At 39.0% G+C, this 12,500-nt stretch overlaps 1 protein-coding gene across 1 annotated transcript in view; it reads right to left on the bottom strand.

The window, feature by feature from the left end:
* The window catches only part of LOC138024826 (uncharacterized), a 437,788-nt gene that overhangs the window by 345,070 nt on the left and 80,218 nt on the right, over nucleotides 1–12,500 (bottom strand). The window contains exons 10-17 of the mRNA XM_068871999.1: nucleotides 11,709–11,847; nucleotides 10,583–10,908; nucleotides 10,338–10,476; nucleotides 9,750–10,075; nucleotides 6,823–6,961; nucleotides 4,832–5,157; nucleotides 3,479–3,617; nucleotides 2,044–2,366 (exon numbers count right to left, since the gene is read on the bottom strand). Coding sequence (XP_068728100.1) covers nucleotides 2,044–2,366; nucleotides 3,479–3,617; nucleotides 4,832–5,157; nucleotides 6,823–6,961; nucleotides 9,750–10,075; nucleotides 10,338–10,476; nucleotides 10,583–10,908; nucleotides 11,709–11,847 — 1,857 coding nt within the window. The remainder of the gene's footprint in view (nucleotides 1–2,043; nucleotides 2,367–3,478; nucleotides 3,618–4,831; nucleotides 5,158–6,822; nucleotides 6,962–9,749; nucleotides 10,076–10,337; nucleotides 10,477–10,582; nucleotides 10,909–11,708; nucleotides 11,848–12,500) is intronic.

Here is a 12,500-nt window from a genome sequence, read left to right as displayed (position 1 = left end):
GACCAGTATCATGCTCTTTTGATCAATTGACACCTGTCAAAAAAAAGGTTTCTGCTGACCAGTATCACGTGACCATATCGCGGGTTCAAGCTTAGAGCTCACCGAGGTCAGCTGTTTTTATTTAAAGTTGATCGCTGACAGGTACTACTTTTCGATCGGAGTGCAGGCTCAACCTTGCTTAACACACCTAAAAATAAGCGAGGATTCATTTTTCGCGCGCTTTCTGTGGCTCGACGCGGCTACACGGCTAGGCTACGTCAACTATAGTTCTTACACAGTCAAGGCTTTTCGTATTCAGGTGGAAAACGGTTTGGAAAATGTTTTCTTTCTTCCTTTTCGCTGGTTTCAATCCAGTTTGACATATCATGATAGTTGTGGTCCACACTGCGGCTACGCAGTTATTCAAGTCAAGCATCGGAAGGATATAGACTTAAAGCTGAATGTTTATTTTTAATTTGCTTAGAGCTGCTTTTTTCTCTGTATTGCAATTTTTGGCATATCTTTAAAAGCTCTGATAAGGTTACATGATGCCTGGAGGACCTATGATTAGAACAGAAACGAAAGGAGAGCGAAAGAGCACGGTTTTTCCTTTGTTCAGGAATGAAAATCGAATTTTTATTGACAACTGGAATTAAATAACAATTAATTATCTGTACTATTTTGGACACACGATAAAGTTGAATTGTTTGTTTGTTTGTTTTGCTCTAAAATGCGAGCGAACAAATGCTTTTTTTAATCCGTTTGCTAAACTGGTTTTCATTGTGCCTCGAAAGTGACAAGAAAATCTTGCCCTTATTTTATTAACATGTAATCGAAATGAGTTATCGTGAAATTAGAGGGCAATTTCACTAGCTTGTGTTTTCCGCAATTTTTTTAAAGCACCTAAAGGTAATTTAGTGTTCGTCCTTTCTTGGTTGCTTCGCCGTATTTTGCCGATTCTTGTTCCAAGCCAAGCTGGCGTGTTTCAATGATATAAATCAAAATGTGAATGATCTCGTTTTCAGAGATAAAGTGGAATAAAGTACGTCAGTAAAACTCTTTTTTTGACCTTAAACTGACAAAGTTTTTTTATCGATTCTAATTTTAGCGTGATTCCTATTCGCTGGGTATTGACAGTTAACTCTGAAATGGCTTTTTTCCTTTACATTCACTCACTGAGGGTGTGCTTGTTTTCTTTTAAAACTCGTGCGGTTCAACAAAAAATCATTGCCAAACTGGTGAATTCAAAAGTAAATTTCACTCGAAAAACCTATATCACACTCATTGCTTTGTGATTCATGCGATGTGGGTTTTTAGCGTAACATTTACCGTGGAATTCACTAGTTCGGCAATGAATTTTTCTACATAAGATAGCAAAGAAAATGATTTAATTATTAAAGCAGCAACCAGAAACATCAAAACACGGACAATTCTAAACTTTTATTTTCATTAACCCTAAAGGCAGTAAGATTAAATAACCAGGGATCTCCGCTTTTAGGCTTGGCTAAATATATATATTATATTTGCCTATTATTGTTCGCACGGTTTCAGCTATCTTTTTAGCATGATGGAATGAACTAAATTTTCACAATTACTGCAACATCCTTAGGACAGAGGGACACATGTTTATAGGTAACTTCTGTTATGCGTTAACGTCCTTAAATAAAAGTTGTTTCTTACTTGCTCACTTACTAGTCAACTTGCTCTAAGGTGCAATATCAATTCAGGCTAAATCACCAGTCATTCGTTAGGGATTGATAATGCAGACTTACTGACTTTTGCGCCGCCATTAAGTGGAAAGCGAACAAAATTTAGTTTTTGCAAATACTGAAGTACGACCTTGCGTCCACATAGTGACTTAACTAAATATAGGAAGGTTTTCACTAGGAACGCCGGCACAAAGCACAAGCAACATATACAGATTAAGTAGTGTTTTGATCATCAAAACCATTTGTTAGGAAGACAGATTTCATTTAGCAACAGTATGTCACTGTATTTGCTGCTCGTGCTTATGCTCACGTCGCGACCCAACCGTAGAAAACAGCATAGAACTAACTTGAGTACCTTAGGAAAATTGGCACCTTCAGGCGTAAATACGTGGAAAATGTCTGCATCGTCGCTGTATTCCAAACTGTACTTGGTTACCCACTGATCATGCTTGAATCTTCCCTGGGTAGCAACACGTGTTACTGTGGTGTAGCTTCCAAGATCAACTTGTAACCATTGGTGGAGATTGTTTGTAAAAGCTACCCAGCCCCCGAGCAGGCTCTCTGACTTGGAATGTAACCTGGCTTGTGCTCCTGAGAGGTTTTGATCCCACTCTGAGGATGCGGTGATTTGGGAATCTGGTATAGCTTTGCTTTCCATACCAATAGGCTCATCACAACCTTGTTCAGACAAAATAGGAATTTAACGTTGTTGGCGACTAGTTTGGCTAAAATTTCCGGACGTTTTGGTTCAAAGTCATATCAATTTGTTAGCCTATCTATTCTGCTCCGAGATATTTTTCTTAGGGTACTCTGTTTCTCCCTCTGCCATATCATAAAGAAAATAAAAGCATGAAAAACATCATTTTATTTGGTCAACTCTAGAGAATCTCTGAATTCATACCGGAACTTTTGGCAAAAAAGACGGGGCCCTATTCATCAATGTACATGGACGTAGGGTTTGCTTCATGATAGGGGTCCTACGATCTGCAATGCCATGGTAAAACAATAGCCTTATGCAATCGCAAATCTGAGGTTTAGATACATTTCTTGAGTATTCCACAAGTTTTTGCAACATAGTTTAACTATCAAAACTAAGCGTTTAACATTCGTTGTTGTAATGTCACACTTTGCTCGCAAACACCATTGCAAGTTACGGGAGACGGCGGAAAAGAAATGCTCGGAAACGCAGAGCCAATGTTTATCTCGTGAGACACAATTGTTTAGTGGTGTCCTTGTTGATGCTTGCGTCGGAGGTCGTAAGGTTTTCTTCGATTTACCACCATCACCTGTCCTTATTCACCATTGTGGAGTAGCTCGTTCTAGCTAATATATCCGAACATTTACCCTCCCAAACCATTATATAGCACAGAGGACAGAGCACAGTACCGGCAACTCCATGCCCTCCATGTGTAGACTCTCCGAGGAAACTAGAAAGCCAGCACAAAGGCAGCTTAGCTGGTCGACGTAGCTGATAGCAAATCACCACCGGTGCTGACGTCATTGCCTAGGGAAGCACTTTTTCCTTAGTTATTGCAAGACCCTGAGCATTGGTCCTGCCAGAGTTTTGAATTCGCAACCTCCCAAACGGTGGTCAGATCCTCACCCAACTGAGCCAAGGAGTCGGCGAAAATGTAATGTCATGTGCAGACAACGTTTATCTCTGCTTAGAGAAAACATGTGCGAAAAGGAGCCGCGAGCAGGAAGAGCGGGTGACTCCTGTGCAATATTATACTATACCTATCGAACTGTGCGTACAAGGCTTATAATTGCGGGATCTGTCTTTAAAATACCTGAACACCCGTAGAGTTCCATCCTCATTGATATCTGCCCATGCCACTCAACAGGCTGTATGCGTATATGGCGTGCCACGATGGGTGGATTCAAGCTGTTGTACACAACAGTGTCGCTGTCTTTGTTTCCATCAAATACCTTTAAATAATACATCAAAATGGGTAAGGTTGAGGTTGGAAATCCACCTTGAACGGTTTGTCGACCACCGCTGCAATATCGTAGTGCCTCATGGACGTCCTCGCGTTTTAATTTATCCTTGTTAATTTAATGGGTGCGATGTAAAGATACCAGAGAAATAGAAACGAAAGAAATAGAAATAGACACAACAAAGAGATAGAAACAAAAGAAATGGAGGTTATTACATGGCCTTGCGGAACAACGGGCAGCGACGGATTTTTCAACAATATTCTATTTATTTTATAAACACCAATGAATTACTAAATCATTTCGTGAGAAGCATCTAAAGGCGCGATTTTTAAGTATAACCGTGGCAAAAGTGATCTTTTCACATGTGAAGATAACATATTGTCTTTACTTGTGAATATATCATGTTTTCGTGCGAAATCTCACTTGCATTTCATTGGTGTTTATAAATGGAAATCTGAAATAGATACTAGATAAATATTTGAAATAGAGCGGTATAGCGATGGTGGCCCTGACTGCAGCAGGGATTTACTAATGGTAAAAAGGCCATGGTTTGTAGTGATAACGCTGATGATGACAACGGCAATGATCAGGTGCCGCATTAGCTGATTAGATTGCATGAGAGAACCGGTTTTCAAGTACACTTGATTTCTCATACAAACATATGTTGGCCAGTTATTGTTATTAAGGCCTCCCGTATTTCATGGATGCCACGTTACGCAAGTATCAATGGTTCAGATATCTGTGAAGGCTATTGGTTTAGAATCCTACTCCGTTTTGTGCTCGTTGACATATCTAACAGTTGCCAAAGGAATGGGCAGAAAGGTACGACAGCAATAAAGGGAAAAAAAAAGTGACCAAAATTATGAAGTCTGTATACTATCCGGCACTTCCTTTCCCTGATAAATATTTTTTGTAGTCATTAAGTAAATCTCGAATCCCGCATGAAAAAAACGAGATCTTTTTCGATGTTTGTACCTTTAATTTGAATTTATTTGCGTCTATATCTACAGCACGCCGAAGAACTTAAGTTATAATGGACTTTTCTATTTAGTTAAAGATTACTATCATTAGCAATGCTGCTCCTTCAGATTTTGATAATTATTATGAAACTGAAGGTAGATGTAACAGTGCCACCTATCAGAAAGGTATACCGACGTACCGACGATAAACCCTTATAACGATGTTATCAAGATAAAGTAACCTACCCATGCAGATCCATTGCTTGCTCTCTTGAAGAACTCAAACATTTCTCCATCGTCGCTATATTGCACCCTGTACCTTGTTACCCATTGGTTGAAGGCGTTCCTCCCTTGAGTCGCCACGCGTGTTATTCTCGTGTGAGCACGAAGATCAACCTGCAGCCATTGTTTGAGATCAGCTTTGAGAGCAATCCATCCTCCTCGCTTACTCTGACTTATCTTTGAATGCAGCCGAGCTTGTTGAGCAGAATGTTCGTCATCCCACTGTGAAGAAGCACTGATTTGTTCGTCAAAGATTGCCTCACTTTCCATACCAAGAGGTGCTGTGCAAGCTGAATTTTTCAAGAACATTAGAATAGTAAGAGAATATAACAAATGTAAATTCCAGGCAAGGTATATTTTCGTAACATGAATTATTGCCTCTGAGAGAAAGGTTATGCTAATCCCCAAAGTAGAGACAAGATCCGAGGAAAACAACATTGAAAGTGTATTGTCTGAGGAACTTGTCATTTAAGTGACTCATTTAAGACGGCCATGAAATGGTTAACCACGAAGCAAAAGAACATATCTGCACCAAAACGGCCACTATCTCTTTGATGATGTTATGAAACCAACCCGGCTACCTTGACGCCGTATGCTTACGCTCTTAAGAGAAGAAAGCGAAAGCTAACCTAGTTTCCAGAATTCTCTCTTCCTCCGCAAGGAATCCGGGTTACACCACATCAAAAATCTGGGTGGGGAGACCGCGTACGAAATACTATCAAATAATGTCATCCAACAAACTAATAAAGTAAACTAATAAAATAATGTTATCATGCCTAACAGCAAGGAACGCATATCACAAATCCGAACATCATTTTGAACCGAAACTTCATTTTCTCCTTACAATAGATATTATTTACACGTAGTGTTGAGATCATTCGTTCGGAGACTCTCCCTCTCGGTGATTTTTATTGCCATTGGAAGCCACGTGACCTTGCAAAACCTGTTTTGTTTTTCCTTAAACGACATACAGAACTCTTGGATCGAGTTTGAGTTCAAAGAAACTTTTCAGCTTAAGCTTTTAGACATTTTCCGTTTGTTTTGTTTTTTTCTTTTGGATTTTTGTTCTCCAAAAAGTTAAGAAGTGTGCACAGTATCCTCTATTCTAGGGACAAGACGAATGTTGTTGGGCGAAAACAATAGATCTATAATGAACTCCTTTTGTTCGCTCACCAGCAATTGTACATTGAACTGTTGCTTTCTTTAAAAAAGCCCGCAAAACTCATATTTTTCATATTTTTCTCATTTTTTTGCTTCAAGAGATTGTGCCAGCCATGCTGACAACAATTTTTGATAAAAGTGTTTTCTTACGTTCAGTAGACACGAACAGGATTTAATGCTCCCGATTTGTACTGGCACGATTTTAGACCAATAGGGAGCACCACAAACGATAACGGGATTGACATAAACGACGTAACCTCAAAGCAGAAATTCTGTTTTGGCAATAACTTCGAGTGTACTTGAAAAAACCTCAGTTTAGGAGGTGTCCTATTTACCGAGTTAGGATTTCCAGTGGGATTTCGAGTTGGTTTTTCCACTTGGATTTTCGACTTAAGCTTAAATTTTGTTTTTATGCCCAATTAGGCCTAACGTTAGCACTTATAAAAGGTTTGGGGATTTTCAACAGTTACGTTTTAAACCTTAGTCTCCATTTTACCCCTGGTCTGCAGTCTGCATTTTACACAGACCAATTCGAAAATACAACTCGAAGTTCAACGCAAAATTCCAACTCCAAAATCCAAGTCGAAAATCCAAATCGAAATCCAACTCGAAATCCTAACTCGAAAATTAGTCTGTCGCGGATTTATGTCGTTCCCATAGTCTATGCTTCGAACCTTGGACTCTGTAAATACTGAATATAGATTTTACATGAACTTAAACAATATACGATGTTTCCTTAAATAATTTTCCACAATAGCTTTAATTGACAGATAGACAGCCAAAGTTGAAGTTACCTGGGCATCCATAGATCTCCATTCTTACGGATATGTGCTTCTCCCACTCGATCGGCAATATCCGCAAGAAACGTGCAGTGATTGGTGGAGTCAGCTTGTTGTATACAACTGAATCGCTGTCTTGATTTCCATCATACACCTCATGTGAAAAAGAAAGAACGGTATAGAAGAGCACAGCCTGCTTTTTAAAGAGTTTCGTAATTTTTAATCTCATAGTAGTCTTAAAGACCCCAGGACTCAAAATACCGAGAACATATCCTTTCCTTAAAAGGCACCTACAGTCTATTCATTTCGCTAATGCTCCATTAATCAAATAAACGTCCTGATGATGGCATTTCCCGTAAATCGTAACTCCTTGTCATTAAAAGGCCAGGACGGTAATAAGTGCGTATAAAAGGGACTGTGGGTTCAGCACTAGATAAACCGCCCTGTTGAAGACACTAGCATGAATGTCGAAACAGTTGGCTCTCTAAAATACATTCACAGAGTTGTATCAAGCCACGTCTAAGTCGATGAATTTAAGGAAAAATCTTCAAAGTTTTTGAGCAAGTGGTAGCCAACTATGTGCTGCCTTAAAATAAAAACAACAGCAGTAAAAAAAAAAACAAACAAACCAGGTGACAATCAATCCACCTTTGTTAATATCTGCAGGCTTTCATAACTTTCTAAGCGGTCCTTTCCCTAATCCAGGACAAATTTCCTTCCACTTGTTATAGAATATTATTCTCTCGTGCACAAAATAAAAATCATCGTAGAAATGGGGACATGAAATTCTGTATTACATTTTCTTGGATTGAAACATAAGCCGTGGACTTAGCCGCTTTTCTGGATTGAGGCAGTTATCTAATTGATGAAGCAAAACATTCAATGCCGTTTCCATTTTAAAAAAAAAATTGACTCAAAAAACCCTGACCATATAAAAAATTAGTTGATGCCGCTTCTCACTTCAACTATAAACAGCAGGGAAACATAACCTTGAATTTCCAAGGAAAGTTATTCCTATTCATGTTTAGAAAAAACGTATTTTTTTTGTACTTAATTTAAAAGGCCAAATTCACCTAAAGATATTGTTTCCCTTGACAATGAGAACATTTTTTGGGGGGGGGTTTTAATTTTTATTCATTTCTTTTTTTAAAAAGAGGTCATTTAGCAAGAAGGAAAAATAAAAGAACAGCGGCAAGCAAAAAGCCAAAAAAAAAAAAAAAACACACACTATACATCTTGTCCGTTTTTTTCCTTGGGTAAAAAGGCACGGTCAAAGCAAATGAACAAAACAGAGACGGGTTTTCAAAAATGTAGAGAAGGTATTTATACCTCATTTATTTTTTTTGGATTTTTTGGAGATTCAGGTCTAAAGGCTCATATAAGGTAGAGAGGCTTCCCATTTCGTTTTGACAGTAGAGACATTGTTTTCTTTTTGATAAACGTGTTTAAAATAAAAGCAAAAGAGTTTAATTATAAATTGGGGGTATGTTCTCTTAAGCGACAAAGCCAGATGTAGTGCATGTTTGGCAATTAGGTAACGGAAATTGATTTGTAGTTTGTGTTTAGAGCCATCCGGCCTCAGACCCAAAGCCGTATTTATATGTAAGAAATTGTGTTCAGTGCATCATATATTTTGAATGCTCGGTGGCCCCATTTTTCTTTCCGTTGAAGTACGTGAGAGGATACAATTATTTTGCTTTTCATGCTCTCGTGCGACAGAAGTTTTCTTTCTTAGACTAATATGTATCATTTTTCAAGGTCAATTTCACCTCAAACAAAGACATCAGCTGCAAAAGTTTATTAAGTTATGTTAGTTATATTGAACTGAGTTCGTTTACCTGATATAAATTTCACTAATGTAGCTTTTTTTTAAAGTTTTATTGCTGACGGTTGTAAGCTAAGATCGTCTTAAAATAACACAAGCTTCTAAAAATGCACCTTATCTCGAAAACGAGCGTCTGAGAAGATATTGCAATAGCTATGGATTTGAACACCGTGTTTTGACCTTGGCGCCAACTGGAAAATTAGTGAAGTTTCCGAACTCAGGCGGTAGAAAACGATACAATTCCCATTCTCCAGCTTCTTTTTCTTCTGTTGTCGAAATCGTGGATGTCTCCTAACTTGAAAGCATTGTAAAGCTCGAACAGGCCGCGTCAAAGAACACTGTCGCAACCAAAACATGTAATTTATGCCGGACTGATTTGTGCAGGCGAGTTTCTGATTGGCGCAGATTAACAATGGCTCACCTCACGCGTCCAGCCATGATTTCGGGAGTGAGCGCTTGCTCATTTTCTCAAAAAAAAACGGCTGGTAATCGAACCTAATTTTAGTCTCGATTTTCATACGACTGTCGATTCTTTCATAAAAGATGATTTGCACATCATTGTCTTGATTTTCCAAATACTCATTCACGGTTAATACAGTTGAGTTATCAAAGTTCTGGGCTGGTTAATTATCAAGGGCACCCAACGAGAAAATTAAGCCAAAAGCCTTTCAGAGACATGCTCTAGGCTCCTTGTATTATATAAAGACTATCTAAAGAGATGTTTTTATCACTTACAAAATTTTGATCTGTTCTGATATCTTAGCTAAAAATTGAAGTCTCCGAAAATTTTAGGGAATGACATCTTCATATCAGAAATTGCTAGCTGCACGTTACCTTCTAAGAACTTCCAACCGTACCATTTTTTCATCCAAAACTGCTAGGTGAGTGCTAAAATTTGCAAAAATATCCATTCCGAAGACGTAAGGGACTACTTTTCCCTGGTTGCGAATCTTTTAGGTCACGTTTTAGTAAAGGAATCTGTAGCCTTTTGGCAACGTAGAGCCGAAATTATTAGAGCAGTTTGACTCTCCCCAACACATATTTCACCAAAGATTATCTTTGGGTGCCCCAGACTTATTCTGTAGCATAATTACCGGACAGTTTTCCTCAGACCTACCTTCGCTGAGATTTGTCCCGGTTCCACATAAAACTTGAATTTTACTCCATCATCGCTGTTGGCTATTTTGTACTTGGTTATCCACTCTTGGTGCGAATTTCTTCCCTGAGTCGCTACTCGTGTTATTCTGTAGTAAGTCCGAAGATCCACCTGCAACCATTGCTTCAGGTCATTTGACAAAGCAGACCAACCCCCAGCTAAATTGCCATCCTCTTCGAAATGCAGCCTGGCATGCGCTGCAGAATGATTTCCATCCATTTGCGATGATGCGCTTATCTGGAAATTATGGATCGCCTCACTTTCCATCCCAAGGGGTGTAATACATGCTACAGCCAAAAGGGAAAAAAATGTTACTATTCAACAAGAGATGTATGAAAAACCTTGGCAAGGGTCAGCTCTTACTGCGTATATGTCATTTAGAAATCAAGACATTTTTTTCGTAGGCTTAGTTGTTAGCAAATTTAACGTCCATCCATGTGCATGTTAACCAAGTGACTGTATTTCGGGACCGCGAGTCCAAAGTTGCCAGGAACTGCTAAAACTGAAAGAAAATCACTGTTCTGAGGCTACGCTACAGCTGTTCACTACCTGGACAACCGTAGATTTCCAGTCTTAATGATATTCCGGCCCTCCAAGCGACTGGCTGTATCCGCACATAGCGCGTGGTGATTGGCTGCTTTAGATTGTTGTATACAATTGAGTCAACGTCAACATTTCCATGAAACACCTATTCCGAAAAAGAGAAACAGAAGAGACATTTGGACCAAACGACTTATTCGCAAACTCGGCTTAAAGAAATAGTGAATGGAGTACTTTACAGCGGCATTGTTTACCTTAGGTGATGTATCTCCTCTTTCTTTATATAGATGGAATACAACACCGTCGTCACTGTAAAGTAACCTAAATTTTGTCAGCCACTGATCATGTCCATTTCTCCCTTGAGTTGCCACACGTGTTACTATGGTGTATTCAACAAGATCCACTTGCAGCCATTGCTTGTAATCCATTACCCTAGCTGACCAGCCTCCCCTCAGGCTCCCTGTCAGCTTAATATTAAGTCTGGCGCGTGATGCAGCGTGATTGGCATCCCATTCTGTGGATGCAGTAATCTGGGAATCGGCGATCGCTCGGCTCTCCATACCAAGCGGCGCAATGCAACCTAGATTAATGTAGATGGAAGAAATAATTACAGCTGTAAGCTAGCAATTAGACAGTCTTGTTAAAAACAATCCTTTCAAAAATAGAAATCTGAGATCATAATGAAGGGTTGTCGTAAGATCAAATTCGACTTTTTATTTCCTACAAGGAAAGCCAGGATTTGAAAATCCGCTATGTCCTGTGCCTCTAATCCGTAAAGAGTAGGGCATGGACCTTGCGGTGTTGTGGTCAGGCCTCATTTCATTCATTCATGTGCTGGGTGAGATGGACTAATAGCGGCTGCCAGTGGCGCCTGTATATGCTGATGTCCGATCTCACCCATAGATCACTTGCTTGTAAGGCGCATTTGAATATGCCAATAAAAAAATGCGCTATATGAATTCATTACCATTACCACATTTGTGGCAACAATGACTAACGGTCCTGTTTTTTGTGACTGTGACTGCGAAAACGCTCCAAAAATTGTGAACGTTTAAATCAAGGATTTACGAAAATTTTAAAAAACAAAGAAAACGTATCTGGTTAGTTTTTTCTTTATTTCCATTTTTCCCCCAAACAGGGCGTATTAATTCCCCTACACAGATAAAAATTGACCTCCAGCATACGTTTCGCCGACGAAGACGGCTGGATGGATCGTGAATGAGTGGTAGTAGAATTGAGTAAAGGATAGTTGATAATGATAGTTGCAGTTGTCTTTATCGGTTTGAATACAAATGATCATACAAAGGTATCCACAAAAAACTAAATCCAATTAAAATTTCTAAACTACATTGGGTAAAATGCAAGATCCTTTTAGATTACCTTGGCAGCCGTATAGTTCCATTCTCAATGATATTTGATTGTGCCACTCTACCGGCAATACCCGCACTGAGCGTGCTGTGATTGACGGATTCAATTTGTTGTAGACAACTGAGTCACTATTTTGATTTCCATCAAAGACCTAAATGTAACAGATCAGTAGGTCATTGAAAAAAGTTCACTTCTCTTACTGTCCAAATATAGCAATCACAACACCACTGTCTTAAGTCAGTGAATTAAACAAGAAAACAATCTTGGCAGAGAAATAGCTCGGTAAGAACAGAAGCCGCTATAGGTAGCCACAGTGTGGTTCACGAGCGACTGAGAGTCGATTATGAGGAGCAAGAAAAAATAGGAGAAGCCCAAAAAAAAAAAAAAGTTGGATCAAATAAGATTAACTGGCTCTCTGCCCTAAAGCTATAGCTACTTGGGTTGCAAGCCGGGTCACAAGTGCGAATGATGAAACGTGGCCGATAATTGTTGACTATTCTAGTAACCGTATTTGTGCACTTGGCGGCTTGTTTCAAATAAATTTTAAAATAATCGAAGGCAAAAACTGATTGTGATAATAAAACACGCACTTAGAAATTTGAAATGAATTTCTTTTAAAAATGTGCAGTTGCCTAATTTCGCAAATAAAGGAGCAGAATGCGCTCGAATCTGAATTTGTTATTGCTTCCACAGTATGGAGCGGTATTGGTGTCAAAATTAAAGTCGCATTTCATTGCACTGATCTTGCATTTTATGCTGTACTTTTCGAATTTAATGTTGCATCAGTTGCATTTTCATGCTGTG

The sequence above is a fragment of the Montipora capricornis genome, chromosome 11 (assembly GCF_036669925.1).
Source record: "Montipora capricornis isolate CH-2021 chromosome 11, ASM3666992v2, whole genome shotgun sequence".
In the NCBI taxonomy this organism is placed as follows: Eukaryota; Metazoa; Cnidaria; class Anthozoa; order Scleractinia; family Acroporidae; genus Montipora; species Montipora capricornis.
This window is presented reverse-complemented; position numbering and strand designations above follow the sequence as displayed.